General features: G+C 43.3%; 1 protein-coding gene across 1 annotated transcript in view; it reads left to right on the top strand.

Moving 5' to 3' along the window:
* itfg1 (integrin alpha FG-GAP repeat containing 1) overlaps positions 1 to 20,565 on the top strand; it is a 148,296-nt gene that overhangs the window by 50,988 nt on the left and 76,743 nt on the right. Inside the window, exon 9 of the mRNA XM_060859511.1 lies at positions 7,410 to 7,504. Coding sequence (XP_060715494.1) covers positions 7,410 to 7,504 — 95 coding nt within the window. The remainder of the gene's footprint in view (positions 1 to 7,409; positions 7,505 to 20,565) is intronic.

Raw genomic sequence — 20,565 nt, 5'->3', positions numbered from 1 at the left:
TGAAAACCAGGCTCCTCTGATTTGGGTGTTTCTTTGTGGCATTAGACCACATACCGGTGGACACATCTTAATATGAGATAATTATTAAATGAACGTTAGAGGTGGCACAGCAGGAGTCGGAGAGATAGAGAATACATGCACAAGAGTGAAGGAAAAAAGCGTGTGTGTGTGTGTGTGTGTGTGTGTGTGTTTGAGTTATTCTGCTCACACTCCAGGCTGTCAAGATTGCTGAGACTCTTCCTCTTCTAATCGTCACCACTGACCTTCCTCTCCCTCATTTCTTTCTTTCTCTACCAGTTCTCCTCCTACGCCCTGCTGCTGTAAACACACACACACACACACACACACACACACACACAAACACCTAAGCTCAGGATTTTCTGTTTGTTAGCACATGGACCCAGTTACATCATCCTAAAGCCTCAGTATGTGGTGTTTAAACTGGTGCACTGTGGTGCAGTAATTCCACAAAATTCTACACAAATGATGAACAGAATTAATAAGCTGTTAATAAACTCTGCCTCCTGTGAGAGCAAATTGCCTTCGCTACGTCACATTTATACCCAGGGCCTTGTTTTTATTAAGCCCAAAGTTTCCGTCTCATATTTCCAGGAATCCATGTTCCCCAGGCCTTACGATCCCACTGTGCTGTGTCTCAGCCATACGTTCTCAGGATTCCATGTTCCTCAGCTCCTATATACCCAGGATTCCATGTTCCTCAGCTCCTGTATACCCAGGATTCCATGTTCCTCAGCTCCTATATACCCAGGATTCCATGTTCCTCAGCTCCTATATACCCAGGATTCCATGTTCCTCAGCTCCTAAATACTTAGGATTCCATGTTCCTCAGCTCCTGTAATACCCAGGATTCCATGTTCCTCAGCTCCTACAGTATATACTTAGGATTCCATGTTCCTCAGCTCCTATATACTTAGGATTCCATGTTCCTCAGCTCCTATATACTTAGGATTCCATGTTCCTCAGCTCCTATATACCCAGGATTCCATGTTCCTCAGCTCCTGGCTGTTTTGGGGACAAGGACAGAGAGTCTAGATTGAGATGGTTTGGACATGTACAGAGGAGGGAGATGGTTATATTGGTAGAAGGATGTTGGAGATGGAGCTGCAGGTATGAGGTCAAGAGGAAGGACAAAGAGGAGATATATGGATGTGTTAAATGAGGACATGAAGGTAACTGGTCCTGCGTGAAAAAGTGTTTGCCCCCTAAACCTAATAACTGGTTGGTCCACCCTTAGCAGCAAGAACTGCAGTCAAGCTTTAGTGATAACTTGCAGTGAGTCTGTTACAGCTGAGGTTGTGGAGGAATTTTGGTCCACACATCTTTACAGAATTGTTGTAATTCAGCCACATTGGAGGGTTTTCGAGCATGAACCACCTTTTTAAGGTTCTGCCACAGCATCTCAATAGGATTCAGGTCAGGACTTTGACTCGGCCGCTCCAAAGTCTTCATTTTGTTTATCTTCAGCCATTCAGAGTTGGACTTGCTGGTGTGTTTTGGATCATTGTCCTGCTGCAGAACCCAGGTTTCCTTCAGCTTGAGGTCACGAACAGATGGCCGCACTTTGTCCTTCAGGATTTTTTGGTAGACAGCAGAATTCATGGTTCTGTTTATCACAGCAAGTCTTCCAGGTCCTGAAGCAGTAAAACAGCCCCAGACCATCACACTACCACCACCATGTTTTACTGTTGGTATGATGTTCTGTTTCTGAGATGCAGTGTTACTTTTACACCAGATGTAACGGGACACACACCTTAAATAATGTTCAGCTCTTGTCTCATCAGTCCACAGAGTATTTTCCCAAAAGTCTTGGGGATCATCAAGATGTTTTCTGGTAAATCTGAGATGATCCTTTATGTTCTTTTTGTTCAGCAGCAGAACTCTGCCATGCAGAGCCATTTTTGTCCAGTCTCCTTCTTATGGTGGAGTCATGAACACTGACCTTAACTGAGGCAAGTGAGACCTGCAGTTCTTTGGATGTTGTTGTGGGGTCTTTTTGTGACATCTTGGATGAGTCGTCGCTGCGCTCTTGGGGTAAGTATGGTCGGTCGGCTGCTCCTGGGAAGGTTCTCCACTGTTCCAGGTAAAGGCTTTATAACCTTTTTCAGAGTGATGGATCTTAATTAATTTCTTTCTCGTTTGTTCTGGAATTTCTTTGGATCTCGGCATGATGTGTAGCTTTTGAGGATCTTTTGGTCTACTTCACTTTGTCAGTCAGGTCTTAAGTGATTTCTTGATTGTGAACAGATGTGGCAGTAATCAGGTGTGGGTGTGGCTAGAGAAATTAAGCTCAGGTGTGATAAACCACAGTTATGTTTTAACAGGGGGGCAAACACTTTTTCACACATGGCCACGTGGGTTTATATTTTGTTTTCCTTTAATAATAAGGACCTTGGGGGTCACGGTGGCTTCGTGGTTAGCACGTTGGCCTCACACCTCCAGGGTTGGGGGTTCGATTCCCGCCTCCACCTTGTGTGTGTGGAGTTTGCATGTTCTCCCCGTGCCTCGGGGGTTTCCTCCGGGTACTCCGGTTTCCTCCCCCGGTCCAAAGACATGCATGGTAGGTTGATTGGCATCTCTGGAAAATTGTCCGTAGTGTGTGATTGTGTGAGTGAATGAGAGTGTGTGTGTGCCCTGTGATGGGTTGGCACTCCATCCAGGGTGTATCCTACCTTGATGCCCGATGACGCCTGAGATAGGCACAGGCTCCCCGTGACCCGAGGTAGTTCAGATAAGCGGTAGAAGATGAATGAATGAATGATGTTCTGAAACATTAAAATCAGGAAGGGGGCCAACACTTTTCTCACTACCGTATGTTCCAGGAGAACTGTTTTCTGGGCTTGATGTTCACACGTTCCTGTGTTCACAGAATCCTGTCGTAACTATTCCATTTTATCTTCAGAGAGTCCTGTGTTCCTGGGGTCACATGTCCTCCTGTGTTCCTGGGGTCACATGTCCTCCTGTGTTCCTGGGGTCACATGTCCTCCTGTGTTCCTGGGGTCACATGTCCTCCTGTGTTCCTTGGGGTCACATGTCCTCCTGTGTTCCTGGGGTCACATGTCCTCCTGTGTTCCTGGGGTCACATGTCCTCCTGTGTTCCTGGGGTCACATGTCCTCCTGTGTTCCTGGGGTCACATGTCCTCCTGTGTTCCTTGGGGTCACATGTCCTCCTGTGTTCCTGGGGTCACATGTCCTCCTGTGTTCCTTGGGGTCACATGTCCTCCTGTGTTCCTGGGGTCACATGTCCTCCTGTGTTCCTTGGGGTCACATGTCCTCCTGTGTTCCTGGGGTCACATGTCCTCCTGTGTTCCTTGGGGTCACATGTCCTCCTGTGTTCCTGGGGTCACATGTCCTCCTGTGTTTGCAGACTTTTGTGTTGCCATGTTTGTGTTTTATCACCTTGTTGCTTCAAAATGGAAAGAGAGTTAAACAACCAGACCACGTCGTACTCTGATACACTGCTTTACAATAATCTAATCTGTAAGTGTATTTCCCTTCCACTACCCCCCACCACCACCCCCCACCACCGCAGCCGATGGAACGGACACACACCGACACAACGGTACAGTTTTTGTGTACAAGATTGTTAAGGAGAAGAAGGAACGTCTTGTGTTGGGACACTTTAACACATCCGAACTCTCCAGTGTGTGTGTGTGTGTGTGTGTGTGTGATGTAGTTATAAACATCCTAATGAATGCACAACATATGCCAGACAAAACAGTCCATCTGCTTTATCAGAGCAGTAATAGCTCTTTTCTCTTTTTTTTTTTTTTAAATAAGTGACAGATGAAGGAATTAGTCATTAATTGAACTTGCAAAAACACGTTGCTGAGACGGAGAGAGACACATTCACTTTCCCACTATCTAGTTGTTGTTTTTTTTTTCTTCTTGAGGCAAAAGCCGGTGCTCATAATGGGATGTGACATTTAAGTTCTAGTCATTAAGTCGTGTGCGTGTGCGCGCGTGTGTGTGTGCGTGTGTGTTCATTAGAGCAAGCTTCGGGCTTCGTGTGTGCTTCGCCAGTGCGTCCTAACGACGGAAGAGACTTCACGAGCCTAATAGCGTTTCCATGATCATCACAAGAACGTGCATTAGCTCGCATCTCGTGCTGAAGTGATAATCCGGCGTGCTAACGCGCCCACGGGTGCTTCACCGGTTCATTAGCGAGCGGAAGTGCCTCGGTAGCCTTCGTCGATTGAAGCTCATTAGCGATTGAAACCTGAATAGCTTTTGTTCTCGACCACACGCTAGCAGCGTCTCCCAGCTCATGCTAGCTAAAAGGACCTTTGATGCGCGCACACTGACAGCCAGCTGTCCGTCCGCGCCTCTGTTCCTGAAGAGGTTCTTCGGAGAATTCACACATGAATGAACCGATTAACGAGCGATACACACCGACACACAAAAAACACACACTCTCTATTCACCTGCTGCACACAAATGCTCCGTTATACTGTACCTCAAATCACATCCTTTTGTATTATTCTAAACAGATACTCAAACAACTCACACTGAGTAATATGAACAACAGAGTTAAGAGAAAACACACACATCACAGATGAGATGAATCCATCCATCCATCCATTCATCCATCCATCCATCAGTCTACTTTCCATGCAACATCACAGATGAGATGAATCCATCCATCCATCCATCCATCAGTCTACTTTCCATACAACATCACAGATGAGATGAATCCATCCATCCATTCATCCATCCATCCATCAGTCTACTTTCAATACAACATCACAGATGAGATGAATCCATCCATCCATCCATCATCAGTCTACTTTCCATACAACATCACAGATGAGATGACTCCATCCATCCATCCATCCATCCATCAGTCTACTTTCCATACAACATCACAGATGAGATGAATCCATCCATCCATCCATCCATCCATCATCAGTCTACTTTCCATACAACATCACAGATGAGATGAATCCATCCATCCATCCATCAGTCTACTTTCCATACAACATCACAGATGAGATGAATCCATCCATCCATCCATTCATCCGTCCATCCATCAGTCTACTTTCCATACATCATCACAGATGAGATGAATCCATCCATCCATCCATCCATCCATCCATCATCAGTCTACTTTCCATACAACATCACAGATGAGATGAATCCATCCATCCATCCATTCATCCGTCCATCCATCAGTCTACTTTCCATACATCATCACAGATGAGATGAATCCATCCATCCATCCATCCATCCATCCATCATCAGTCTACTTTCCATACAACATCACAGATGAGATGAATCCATCCATCTATCCATCCATCCATCAGTCTACTTTCCATACAACATCACAGATGAGATGAATCCATCCATCCATTCATCCATCCATCCATCAGTCTACTTTCCATACAACATCACAGATGAGATGAATCCATCCATCCATCATCAGTCTACTTTCCATACAACATCACAGATGAGATGAATCCATCCATCCATTCATCCATCCATCCATCAGTCTACTTTCAATACAACATCACAGATGAGATGAATCCATCCATCCATCCATCATCAGTCTACTTTCCATACAACATCACAGATGAGATGAATCCATCCATCCATCCATCCATCCATCATCAGTCTACTTTCCATACAACATCACAGATGAGATGAATCCATCCATCCATCCATCAGTCTACTTTCCATAGAACATCACAGATGAGATGAATCCATCCATCCATCCATCCATCCATCCATCCATCATCAGTCTACTTTCCATACAACATCACAGATGAGATGAATCCATCCATCCATCCATCCATCCATCAGTCTACTTTCCCTACAACATCACAGATGAGATGAATTTGTAGTCTCTTGTAGCTGAAACTGTTAATGTTCTCAACATTCAGGTAAAAATACACAATATAAATATATAGACTATTGTTTTTACTACACTTTACCTCACCTTCGCCCATCCATCCATCCATTTATCCATCCATCCATCCATCCATCCGTCAGTCTACTTTTCATACATCACTGAAGTATCTTCCTTCTGTCTTTCATTCTTTCTATCCATCCGTCTGTCCGTTTTCATAGCATCATTAAAGTATCTTCTTTTCATCTGACCTTCTCTGTCCATCCAACCATCTATCATCCATCTAACCATTCATTTGTTCAAACACTTATTCACCCATTCACAACTCCACCTTCTAAACCGTATCTGTGGTGTTCATCATCCATCCATCCACATGTCCATCCTCCTCTCCGACATCAGTTAATTCTCTTTTACCTATCAGTTATCCATCCATCCATCCATCCATCCATCCATCCATCCATCCATTCATCAATAAATGAACCATTCATCAACCTCTTCCCATCTACCGATCCACAAGTGGGATCATTAAAATATCTTCTACTCCTCTATTTGTCCATCCTTCTTTCCTTCCATCCCAATGAGAATAATAGGTTTCCATCCGTTTATAATCTTTTCGTCCGTTTGACATCAACGACACAGCTTTTTATCTGATTATCCGTATTTTCCTCCATCTATCAATCCACATGTTGCTTCTTCCTTCCTTCCCATTATATTATGGCATCAATAAATTATGTTTCATTCATCTCCATCCTTCTTTCATCTGTCATTCCAGATTTCCTTTCCCATCTTGTGTCTATCCTCTTAAAAATGTCTAATTGGTTTTTAGCTTTTATCTCTCTCTCTCTCTCTCTCTCTCTCTCTCTCACACACACACACACACAAACACACTCTCTCTCTCTCTCTCTCTCTCTCTCTCTCTCACACACACACACACACACACACACACACACACTCTCTCTCTCTCTCTCTCTCTCACACACACACACCCTCTCACTCTCTCTTTCTCTCTCTCTGTCTTTGTCTCTGTCTCTCTCTCTCTCTCTCTCTCTCTCTCTCTCTCTCTCTCTCTCTCTCACACACTCTCTGTATCTCTCTCTCTCTCTCTCTCTCTCTCTCTCTCTCTCTCTCTCTCTTTGTTTTCTTCCCACGTTCCATCTTTCTTCCCGTCCTCTCAGTAAACCACAATCTGTGTTCTGATCAGGGCTGAGAGAGAGAGAGACAAAGCGAGACAGAGAGAAGATGGAAAGATAAAAGCTGACTGCAGTGTTGAATTGCAGAACACTTGTCCTCCCACTCCTTTTTTTTCTCCCATTAACACTCCATTATTGTGTGTCTAAAACCCCAGAGCCGCCACTTGGATCCGATTGGCCGGTTGAACACATGTTAATAACCTGGCAGTGCGGTGTGACGTGTTAACTCTTAGAGCTCAGGCAGGATTATTAAAGACGGATCAAAGTGAAGGAGGACAGGGTGTCAAAAAGGAACGACAGAATATGTTTCTCTTCTGGGTTTATTTCATTTGTCTGTGTGTCTGCTGTGGTTTCAGATGGAGACGGCTCTCAGGATCACCTCCTGCCTGTCTGCATGGACGAAGCATGTACGAAGAGCGCTATTTACCTGGCAAAGCCTGGCCAACCTGAGGTACTGTACATCACCCTGCATCATCAGTCCATCATCAACCTTCATGCGGCAAATAATAACATTAAAGGTGCGGTCCACGTTGTTTGAAAAATGCTTCAGAAAACTGAGTCAGCCGACAAACAAAACAAACGTGTAGCCAATGAGCAGAAAGGGGCGTGTCTTGTCAATATACGGCGGAGAGAGACAATAAGGCAAGAAGTAGGACACGTGTTAATACAGTATAGGATCAGCTTTCCATCGCTGTAGAGAACTGAACATCTTCGGCGTGAAACGGAGCTAAACCTTTCACGCTAAAACACACAGTACTACAAAAACACATGTGTATTACCGTAGTATTACTCATTGTGTTCATTTACTGATAAAAATATCCCCTCGGCCAGCCGCCCCAGCAGGGTCCGCCGTAATAGTCGCCTGGGTTTCATATGTATGTGTGGGCGGAGCTATCAAAACAGGGGTGACACCCATTTGGGTTAGGGGCGTGTTTGTTTTGGTGATTTCAAACGTCAACATTGGCTTTCAAACATCGTGCACCGCACCTTTAACTCACACTTTAAATTCACACTAATGAAATATTTCAGGCCTTCAGAGCACGACTGAGCTCACACGACTCGACTCGTATTAATCGTGACGTTTCTATCCTTTTTTTAAACGTCCGTTACGTCTTTTTGAGACGGGTTTCTCTCGAGGTTTCTTCCTCGTTTAGACTGAGGTACTTTTTTCTCGCCGCCGTTGTCTCTGGGTCGCTCGTTAGGAATATATAAATCGACATCCAGATTTCTGTAAAAACAAGTTAGGACTTCCAAGAAGAAAGCGTTTTAAAGGATGATTTAATTATCCCCTAAAACCCCGAAGAACCTTTTTTTTTTTTTCTAGGAGTAAAACACTCACACTCCGATTAACGAACACAGCATGACATCAAAGCTCATATAGATAACACATGGCTAGCGTGGAAGCCGATAAGACCTAACCAGCACTTAAGAGAGTTCTGTATATGTTTAGAGCTGCTGACGATTCGTTCAAGTCCGTAAACGAGCGAACGAACGACGGGATTTATTCAGGGTGCAAAAAGGGAGAGTTTTCTGAAGACGGTGCCTGCTGAAGTTCTGATTGGTTCGAATGCTGGCCAATGAGCTTCGAAGCAGCTCCTCTGCAGAGGAACGTCACCAGCATATGTTCACTACACACAGTGTGTGAACGTAATCTCATCCACAGCTCATCATCTGTCATGATTATTATACACTCTGTCCTTTTGATAGACGGCTTACTCTCCGAATGTCACGTTCATAATGAGGGGCACGGGTTTATCTTTGCTCTCGCGCTCTCTCTCTCTGACACACACACACACACATAAAACATGGCCTCTGTCATCACCACACATACACATCATACACACACACACACACCGAGTCCCATGGCTCGTGTCCACATTTGTACACCTGTCATAAAGAGAAAGGGATAAAGAAAGATGGACAGAGAGAGAAAAAAGAGGGGTGAGAGGGTTGTTGGCTCGTCATGGGTGACGGTCTTCGCTTGAGGAGACGGAGAAGAAGAATAAGAGCTCATCTGTTTCTGTTCTCTTCTTTTGTTCTTCTATTCATTGCTTGTTCGTTGCATCTCTCTTTATTCTTTACCTCCGTAGGACTCCGTTATACACGATTTATACGTCGGACGCGAGCTACAGAGAGGTTTGAGGTCGTAGCCATAACGACAATTTCCTCTTGAAGAATTATTTGAGCATATCGTAGAAACGGCACAAAAAAGAAGGAGGGAGGAGAGGAAGATGGGTAGAAAGCGACAAAAGCAACACAAGTAAACACGTCGTACTGCTTGGTTGCAGCCGTTAGCCGGACGCGTCGTGCTGTAATTAGTTGCCATTTTCATTTGTGGGATGCCCAGGGATGTCTTAATCTGTGTAATGTGTGTGTGTGTGTGTGTGTGTTGTATATAAGCCATCTTCGGCAGGTGAAGTGTATAAACGCGTCACGTAAACACATTGAAAATGAAATGCAACTATAAAGGAACGTGAAATGTGTTCTAAGGAACATTTAGGAACATACCCACTTCAGGGTAGTAACATTACTCAACCATGTTGTTTTGGATTCCTGACTCCGTCGGAGCGATTAGCGCCCCCTAGCGTCCAGCATGTATGGTGGTTATTAGGAACAGAGACATTATAACTGCTTTATCAGTCCACGATTCCTTTCTATCATCGGATTTTAATACCAACAGGTCTATAAGTCTAGCTTCGGTTCAGGTGTCCACAAACCGCTCGTAAACCGACGCTCCATTAGATTTCTCTTTACCGCCGTGTTTTCCCTCTGCTTCCTTCTTTCATCAGATCCGAGCGGGCCCCTCTATTTCGGCCCACCAGGGACACAGATTTTAATTTCTTGGCTTAATGAAGCGCCAGGGCTCGGTTCGGGGGGAAAAGACGATGCAGGCCGAGAGCTAGAGCAAGCACGGAGTTGGAGGAAGTGCACTCTGAGAGCATTTATATTCTGCTTGCTTCTCTCTCCATCCAACACATCCCATTACCAGCAGGAAGGCCATTAATGAGTTCACTCTCTTTCTCCGTCTGTCTTTCTCAGCCAGTTTTTGTCTCTCTCGCTCTCAGCGCTTTATTTTCTAGCTGTGTAAGTGAAATGTTGAAAATATGCAGCGTGACATTCGAAACCCACTTTAGTCTGACGCCGTTTCTGCACACCGTTAGCACCGACGCAGGGTACAAGTGATCATTTCTTGTGTAATTCTTACCCTTGGTTCAATGCACATGGATAAATATTTAAAGTCCCCCCCCTTTAATTATATCGACTCACTAACTACTACAGATTTATTTCTATTTTTTATTTCTTTTTATCGGTAAACTCGCCGTTCCGTGTGAATCTCCAGAGCAGCAGCTGATGTTCCTCATGCACAGGCTCCATCAATAAGGGCACTGTTGATGAATCTTGTTACGTAACCATCGGCGTTCATCATAACTCTTTAATTAATAATCTGTAATTTCGATTTACGTATCATTAGATGCGTAATTACGTCTTAATTAAATAAATATCAGTCTCGATATTAATTAGCCAACTCCTAGATCCTACCGCTCGTACGCACTGGAACAGAGAAATCACTAAAAACAGGTATAATCAAAACAATCTAATTATACATCATTGTGTAAATGTCAGTGTGAGACACCGAGACATCGATACACACTCGCTTAACGGAAACGAAAGCGGTCGATCGGCGACAGCTCAAGACAAACCTCTTAATAATCGTTCATTACAGCAGTTTTAATGGCGACGGTACTGTCGCAGACACGGAGTATCGTGATCGTTCGGTGCGTTTCAGCCCCAAAATTTTTCTTCTGGTCCTGTATTATTTTATGCTGCTGATGTTGGAGCTTTTTCAAGCTCGATAGCGTTTTGTTGGTAAAAGAAAAAACAAATCGAAGGAATAACCGCAGGCGTCGTGGCGAAGTGACACGATCGGAGCAGAAAGCAGGCTCGACCCCAAGAAACCACCTCACACGCCTCAGGACTTCACAGCTTCACCGCCCACACGCATGTGTTTAGTACATTTCTGACTAAAAATAACACGCAGATAATTGTTGAACACGTGTCGTTTTATTTATAATCAACGTTACGGCGTAACGGGCTCAGGTGCTAGCTGGGCTTATCACTGCAGTCACTACAACTACACTACACTACGAGTAGAACTTTTGACATCGGATATGTGGACGGAGGAAAAACCAACACCACACCGTTTACACCACGACGATATGAGCATAGTTTAATTTATTAATGAACGACAGAGAACGGCTTACAGACTTAAAGGTGGGGTCTCCGTTGTTTGAGAAATGCTTCAGAAAACCGAGTCGGGACGACAAAACAAAAACAAAACTAACGTGTAGCCAATGAGCAGAAAGGGGCGTGTCTTGTCGATATGGGCGGAGAGAGTGTTCAGTGCGCATGTGTGACATTAGCAGAAAGCGGTTTTAACATTGACATGGAGGATAAAAACAAAGAAAGAAAGAGAAGAAAGGCTTACGATAAGGTAAGAAGTAGGACGTGTTAATATAGGATCAGCTTTCCAGCGCTGGAGAGAACTGAAGGAGCAGGAAGTTGGTCACATATTCACAGATTGGAGTTTCCTGAGTCAATAACTCCTGAGCTAAACACTGTTACTACACAAATAACACCTCTTTTCTATCGTAGTAATGTAGAGACGCAGCTACAACCGTGTTTTGTGTAGTAACAGCGTTTAGCTCAGGAGTTATTGACTCGGGAAACTCCAATCTGTGAATATGTGACCAACTTTACTTAAGACGCCGAGGCGCTTTTTTCCTTCTCGATAGGTGAGTAACGTTGGTTTTGTTTTGTTACACAGAACTAATATATGTCTTTGTCCTTTACATGATTATGTTTGTGTGTCATTTTTGCTTGTTTGTTTATCTACAATCGTATTGTTCTTCCCTTCAGCTATGATAAAGACACATTTCTTTCTATTAGTTGCCTGGGTTACATATGTATGTGTGGGCGGAGCTATCGATACAGGGGTTGGACCCATTTGGGTTAGGGGCGTGTTTGTTTTGGTGATTTTATATGTCAACATTGGCTTTCAAACAACAGAGACCCCACCTTTAAAGTTGTAGAATCTGCTGCGATAACCAGTCGTTTTCCACCAGCCACACTCTGTCGCTCCATCTCTTTCTTCTCGTCTGTCTGTTTTTTTTCTCTCTTTACCAAGTAACCAAAAAAAATCACTGTTCCAAAAGTGCTTAACGAAGTGTTTAAAAAGCAACGACTATACAGTTTACTATCCATGACAACAACTTACTCTGTTTAACAGCAACACAAATGAAATCAGTTTTTACCCTAATGCCCCTTTTCTACCGGGGCAGTTTGAGTGCAGGTTCGGAGCCTAATTTAGAACCAGTTCTTTCTTTTTCGACAGCCAAAGCACCGGCTCTGAACCAGGAAAAGTGGTTCTTATGTAGCACCAAAACGTTGCTGGTCTAGACTTAAGAACCTCTTGTGTCAGGGGCTGTGGGCGGGGCTGTGGGCGGGGCTACTGTTAGTGCCTGGGGGCGGGGCTACTGTTAGCACATTTGATAATGTACCTTAAGTATACTAATGTTTAATACACTTTTACTTTACTGCAATATGATACATTATCAGCACACATGATAGTAAGTAGCTACATGCTAAGGCTAACTTTTTCCTGTGTTAATGATAAAATAACGTTATGTACTTTCTCGATAACAACCTCCGTTTATACAGATTACATGGAGCTGCACGTACACGTTGGATTCGTCACGTTTGGGTGTTAATGTAGGTTCACAAAGCCATGAGCATTAACAGTAAAGCAACATCCGCCATTGTTGATGTTTGTGTTTGTCGCTGCTGCGCTAACGTTGCTGTGTAACGTGACACGTGTACGGTGACGTCAGACTCGGCTCTGTGATGCTCTCTAACTGATGGAAAGGCAAACCGGTTCTTAGAAGGTTCACCAGTGGAACCAACTTTGAACCAGCACCAAATAAAATAAAAACACAGAGTATCTCCTTCCATTATCTCTCTCTCTCTTTTTCTCTCTCTCTCTCTCTCACACACACACACACACACACACACACACACACACACACACACACACTCTCTCTCTCTCTGTGTCTGTCTCTCTCCTCTCTCTCTCACACACACACACTCTCTGTCTCTCTCACACACACACACTCTCTCTCTCACACAAACACACACTCACTCTCTCTCTCTCTCTCTCTCTCTTTTTCTCTCACTCTCTCCCCCCCCTGTCTCTCTCTCACACACTCACACTCTCTTTTTCTTTCTCTTTCTCTTTCTCTCTCTCTCTCTCTCTCTCTCTCTCTCTCTCTCTCTCTCTCTCTCTCTCTCTCTCTGTCTTGCGTGCTGCAGCTCACATGCTGTACGAGCTTTGCGAGTGTGTGTTTTGTAGAGTTTGTGTAATGTTACTGCGTATGTCTGGATCTGTGTTCTCGATTTTGACTCTGCCTCTTAATTTTTGCCGCCTCTAATAAACACTTCATAATTAGGAGCCATTTTTTTTTCTTTCTCCGTAGTTTGTTAATTATGAAGTGTCTGATTATCCTGGATGACACTGATTAGCTTCCGGCTCCCACTCTCACTGATTAGGTGTGTGTATAAGTGTGTGTTGTGCTTGTGTGTGGGTGTGTATTTAACAATTACATTCTCCTAGCCGTGGTTTAATATATATATATAATTTTTATTTTACAGCTTTAATTAAGTACATTTCAAACTGATTAAAGGTTAGTAGAAAATCAACCTTGATCCTTTCAGAAAACTGTTTCTCGGTGAGCATCAATATGCCTTCAGTATGCTGTTAGAGTGAAGAATTCGAGTGTCCTGCACTGAGCCCTGACTCTGACTCAACACCACTCAACACCTTTGGGATGAACTGGAACTGGAGTCTCCTCAACATCCCAACATCAGAGTCTGATCTCACTGATGCTCTTATAGATGAACGAACACAAATCCACACAGACACGATCCAACATCTAGTGGAAAGCCTTCAGAGAAGAGAAGAGAAGAGAAGAGAAGAGAAGAGAAGAGAAGAGAAGAGAAGAGAAGAGAAGAGAAGAGTGAAGCTCAATGTAACAGCATAGAGAGGAGAATAATATGGGTGTGATGGTCAGGGGTGCACAAACTTTTGTCCATATGTGTAGTCCATAAGGTACTGTACAGATCAGAGAGTTCCATGGAGAAGACGATAACAGTCGGATCGAAATCTGACGTCATAGTGATGCGAATATTAACAGATATATACGGAGGATTCTGTTCAGCCAATCAACTTCAAGAAGCCGAAACAATCCACTTTTATATCAGAACTGCTGCCTCCATAGACAGGAACCTCAAATACGGAGTGTTGGAGCCTCTCTGTCCTATACAGCACATGCGGGTGGGTTGGAAGGAAAGAAGGAGATCAGATGAGATATAAGAAGGACCCAGAAGTCTGGGGAAGATATGGCAAGGACTGAAGTTGAGAGATTTAGAACTAATACCAGCGTAGAGGGAATTATAGTCATCCAAGCGCCTCGAAACATTCGGCATCCAATCAGCACGGAGGGAGGAGAGAGCCGCACAGACGCGGTGTGAGCTTTGCAGTGTTTCAGAGATGAGATGGGAATAAAAATTACTTTTTCTTTCTGGAGATAATCCGGGAGTCAAGGTAGAGAATATCAGCGGCTTCTCTGCTCAACGGAGACCGAACGTTTCAGATCCAGTGTAGAAGCTTCAGAAATGTTGTGATGAGAAATCACAGGTTCGTTTTAGTGCACTTGTTAAAATTCGGTGCTTTTAACAATTCACGTTGTCTTAATGCAGCTTTACAGAATGTTCAAGTTTAAAATTAAGTTTTTATCTCGAACATTTCTCCCTAATGAGCGATTCTAATCTCACAGTGATGAGGGAAAACTCTCTGAGATGATATGAGGAAGAAACCTTGAGAGGAACCAGACTCTCGGTGAACCTCATCCTCACCTGGGTGACACTGGGCAGGAAATAATGTCAATGTAAATAATGTTCAATGTAAATAATGTCATTTCTAAAACATGTTTATAATCCAGTGGAATTGTGGAACTAAGAGCTCCTGAGGAACTAACAGGTCAGAGTCATTACTGAGATCATTACAGACTTAACACTAATTCACTCCTGCCGAAGTCATCTGATGTTCACTGATGAAGATCCGAGCACGAAACTGACCGACGCAGCAGTACCTTAAAGACGGAAAGTGTTATTGTTTCGTTTCTATAGTAACAGGTTATTCACATGGATGCTCAGCATGACAATAATAATAATAATAATAATAATAATAATAAAAAACAGGACTGTTATTAAATAATGAAGAACCTGTCGTTGTTGATCTGCTGAATTTTTTAGTAAGAAGACATTCATGTAAAATTTAAGGAAGGAATCTTCAGTGACGGGTAAAGCTATAGGTCTTTTCTGACATCTTCAGGAAGGAGAGAGAGAAAGAGGGAGCAAGAGAGAGAGCAAGAGAGAGAGCAAGAGAGAGCGAGAGAGTGAGGGAGCGAGAGAGAGAAAGAGGGAGCAAGAGAGAGTGAGCGAGTGAGGGAGCGAGAGAGAGAAAGAGGGAGCAAGAGAGAGAGAGTATGTGTGTGTGTGAGAGAGAGAGTGAGAAAGAGGGAGCAAGAGAAAGAGTGTGTGAGAGAGGGAGAGCGAAAGAGAGAGAGAGAGCAAGAGAGAATGAGAGACTGGTGAGGAGAGCTGGGCGATAAACCAGGCAAATAATCCAGCACACAATTTATAAATCCTAAATAATTTGTAACTCATTATTATTATTATTATTATTATTATTATTATTATTATTATTATTATTATTATTATTATTATTATTATTGCAATTTACAAAACACCTATAAACGACATGCTGCAATCCCAGACCTGCTCGCTAATAGCCAGCTAGCGTAGCATAACAGCTATAATACACTTATTGCTTCAGTGAATGAATTAAAAATCATAAAAGAGAGATGGATGATGAAGAAAGAGAGATCAGAGACGCAGAAAAAGGAGAAAAGAAGAACTTTTGCCAATAAAGGAGCTGTCTGCTGTTTTCTTTTTATAGTGTTTATAGCTGCATTATGGACATTACATGTAACCACAAATGGATAAAAAGTTAGATGAAGATCGACGGTAAAAGGGGTGTAGGGGTGTAGAGGTGTTCTCATCACACCTCCCCATCACTGAGGGTTCTCCTGTAAGAACATGACGCTCAGTGTTTTCTTCCTCACCAGATCCTGTGTGGTTGTTGACAGGCTCCATGAAACATCTTGTTTACTGAAAATTCTTACCACAGATCAGATTCTCATCACCTCCACTTATAATTCTGCTCTTTCAATCATGTATTTAGAGGACAAAGACAATACGGTCCGGTCCTGATGACTAAACACACACTCAGTCATCGCTTACAGCTGTGATGACCTTATAACACCAGTATGAACATTCCAGGTTAACACAGCAGCGTGCATCCCAACATACAGGTTCTTTCAGAGATGTTCGAGAAACGGAGAGTGAAAAAGACCTGAAGAGAAAAGCTGAGGAGGAGAGAATGAGAGAGCAAACTGATAGGTTTAATCAGAGAGAAACGATCTCGGGTTCACCTGGTATCTGTCCATCATCTACACCTCTACTGATTCACTCGGTTAGCACTAATGTGTGTGTGTGTGTGTGTGAGTGTGACAGAGAGACAGAGAGACAGAGAGACAGAGTGAGTGAGTGAGTGAGTGAGTGAGTGAGAGAGAGAGAGAGACAGAGAGTCAGTGTGAGTGAGTGAGACAGGCAGTGTGAGTGAGTGAGTGAGACAGAGAGTTAGTGTGAGTGAGTGAGACAGAGAGAGAGACAGAGAGTCAGTGTGAGTGAGTGAGACAGAGAGTTAGTGTGAGTGAGTGAGATAGAGAGGCAGTGTGAGTGAGTGAGTGAGTGAGACAGAGAGGCAGTGTGAGTGAGTGAGTGAGACAGTGTGAGTAAGTGAGTGAGACAGAGAGGCAGTGTGAGTGAGTGAGTGAGACAGAGAGTTAGTGTGAGTGAGTGAGATAGAGAGGCAGTGTGAGTGAGTGAGTGAGTGAGTGAGTGAGACAGAGAGGCAGTGTGAGTGAGTGAGTGAGTGAGTGAGTGAGTGAGACAGAGAGTTAGTGTGAGTGAGTGAGACAGAGAGTTAGTGTGAGTGAGTGAGACAGAGAGGCAGTGTGAGTGAGTGAGACAGAGAGGCAGTGTGAGTGAGTGAGTGAGACAGATAGAGACACACACAGAGAGAGAGAGAGATATGAGTCAGCAGAAGGAAGAGCAGACAGATTTGCACTATACACCCCACTCCATCACAGTGTCCTATAAGAGTCAGGATGGAACATAGTTTCTCTGTGCTGATTGTAAAAGGGGGCGGAGCCACATGAGCGCAGGGTGAACTCGGAGCTTACGGCTAATGAAACACCGAAAATCTGAGAATGCAGGAAGATACAAGAACTTTTTTCTTTCCTTCCTTTTTTTAATTTCCCTTTTTCCATTTAACTATTCCAACCTTCACTTTTTCATTTAGAGTCACTGTGTGTTTCCTTCAGGAAATGAAGGTGCAGTTACCTCACAAACAGTGTGTGTGTGTGTGTGTGTGTCACCGGCTGTGACTCAACGGCTGTGATTACTCACTCAGAGACGGCCATGTTAGCAAGCATTAGTCTCTCTCTCTCTCTCTCTCTCTCTCTCTGTCTCTCTGTCTCACTGCCTCTCTGTCTCACGCTGTCTCTCTCTCTCTCTCTCTCTCTCTCTCTCTCGCTCTCTCTCTCTCTCTCTCTCTCTCTCTCTCTCTCTGTCTCTCTATTTCTCTCTCTCTGTCTCACTCTGTCTCTCTCTCTCTCTCTCTCTCTCTCTCTCTGTCTCTGTCTCACTCTGTCTCTCTCTGTCTCTGTCTCACTCTGTCTCTTTCTCTCTGTCTCTCTCTCTCTCTCTCTCTCTCTCTGTCTCTCTCTGTCTCTCTCTCTCTGTCTCAGTCACTCACTGCCTCTCTGCCTCACTCTGTTTCTCTCACACTCTCTCTCTCTCTGTCTCTCTCTCTCTCTGTCTCTCTCTCTCTCGCTCTCTCTCTCTCTCTCTCTCTCGCTCTCTCTCGCTCTCTCTCGCTCTCTCTCTCTCTCTCTGTCTCTCTCTCTGTCTCTCTCTCTGTCTCTCTGTTTCTCTCTCTCTCTCTCTCTCTCTCTCTCTCTCTCTCTCTCTCTCTCTCTCTCTCTCTCTCTCTCTCTCTCTCTCTCTGCTGCACCTGCTTCACTGTTTAGCATTCACAAGTGTATGAGGCCTGTAGCATTCAATCCAACACCAATTGCTATGTGTGTGTGTGTTCTGTGTGTGTGAGGGGAGAGAGAGAGAGAGAGAGAGAGAGAGAGAGGCAGGGCACAAAGCTGTATTCATCCTCTGACAGCTCTGCCTCTTTCAGCTCGCAGGTTTTTCTGGGTTCATCTCTTTAACACCCTCCATTCAGCCACCCATCTACACACACTCATCCGCTTCCTGTGTTAGTCTCGCGGAGCGAGAGAGAGAGAGAGAGAGAGAGAGGCAGAGAGAGAGAGAAGTGATATAAACAGTCCTTTTCCTATTCAGTCTGATTTTTTTCGGATGCTCAAGACTGACATGAAAAGAATGACACAGGGTTCCCGCGGGGTCTTAAAAAGTCTTAAAAGCATTGAATTTATTAATTTGGAAATAATACCTTAAAAAGTCTTTAAAAAGTCTTGAATTTTGATGTTTGGGTCTTAAAAATTGTGCTGTATGTAACTTCTCCATATTGTAATTTCCCTCAAAAGTTTCATTTGTCAACCACGATTATTTTGATTAAATGACGTAGTATAAAAGAGTGGCGGAGCCAATAATTGAGAACACATCGCAGCCCCGGGTCACCGTACAAAATACTGCGAACACGCGATGCCTTCAGTAAAGGAAGATCACGCGCTACGCCACCACAGCCATAGACTACAACACAACACAACACAACACAACACAACACAACACAACACAACACAACACAACACAACACAACACAACACAACACAACACAACACAACACAACACAACACAACACAACACAACACAACACGCAAAGGAGAAGCGCGAGAAATCAATGAAAATCTCAGCATTCCACAGGAAAGGTTGATTGACGTAGTGTTAATTTCATCAGACGAGACGAGGCGAAATATGTTCGTCAACAACCTTTTTTTCATGACTAAGACGAGACGATGACGAGACCGCACCACTGTCCAAAAACGCTGACTAAGACTAAATTAACATGCATTATTGTTGACGAAAAAAGACGAGACGAAAATGTTTTGTATAAAATAAAAACTAAGATAAAATCTCTCTTCATTTTCGTCTGCAATTGTCTCTGCTTTTTCATCAGCTGTTACGCCTTTAAAATATTCACAACGAGTTCGCGGCTTCGCTGTTGCTCAAGTTACAGGTCCGTGAAGCGGATCGCGCTTATTATATTGTTACCTACCAAATAAATCGATAATTTGACTCAAAATGATGATTTAAAAAGTAGTTTATTGATTTAAAAACAATTGTATTGTTTCCGCTAAAGAAAATAGTGCGCTCCGTCTCTACGGTTAGAATCCTGTGTGTCCATGGCAACGCTCTGTTTTTCATGGCAACGGTGTGTTATAGTTCGCAGCGGTCTGTTATCAAGAAATAAAATAGTGTGTGTGTAGAAAGAATTCGTCCACACGCTGCTCAAACAAACAAACAAACAAACAAACAAACAAACAAACAAATAAATAAATAAATGAAAACTCCACCCCTGGTCTAGTCAGTCTTTTTGTGTTAAATTATATTTCCTGTTGCTGCGCAGCTCTTTTATTGTACATGACAGCTTATGTCCCGATGACCGGTCTTTGCATTACGATTAAAAGCAGTATCAATAAAGTAAAAAATGTGATGTGCGGTCAAGTTCGAGTGTCTGCACTGTTTAAACGTGTGTTCTCAACGTCTCACTGATACTTTTGTGATTCGCGGAGTTTTGACCAGTTTTATAGCCTCGATATTGTTTCTTATTCAAAAGTGGTGACAGAAAAAACTCTTTACCCCCAACCTGAAACCTCTTCACACCCCCCCGTCACAATCACATCATAATCAAAATGAATAATTAGGCTTAAAAGCAAATGTATATGTAAGGGAATGAAGTTTAACAATTACATGTAATATTGCTCCAAATATCATCAATAATGGTGTGTGCAATATCATGTATAACTTACATTAAGTTGGTAATTTATATGTATAATGTGTATATATATAAAAGTTATTTATTTCCACTATAACACTTGTGTTCCTGATATTATTGCATTTAATGAGGCCTCGTTGTATTTATCCTTACAATAGATTCCAGATGTGGTCAAGCTACAATTTTTTGACTAAAACTAGACTAAAATTAAAAGACTTTTAGTCGACTAAAACTTGACTAAGATACCTTGAGTTTTCTTTTGACTAAAACTAGACTAAAATGATGAGACTTTTAGTCGACTAAACCTT

The sequence above is a fragment of the Tachysurus vachellii genome, chromosome 23 (genome assembly GCF_030014155.1).
Source record: "Tachysurus vachellii isolate PV-2020 chromosome 23, HZAU_Pvac_v1, whole genome shotgun sequence".
Lineage (NCBI taxonomy): Eukaryota > Metazoa > Chordata > Actinopteri > Siluriformes > Bagridae > Tachysurus > Tachysurus vachellii.
Note: the sequence above shows the minus strand (reverse complement) of the source record. Positions and strands in the feature narration are given on the sequence as shown.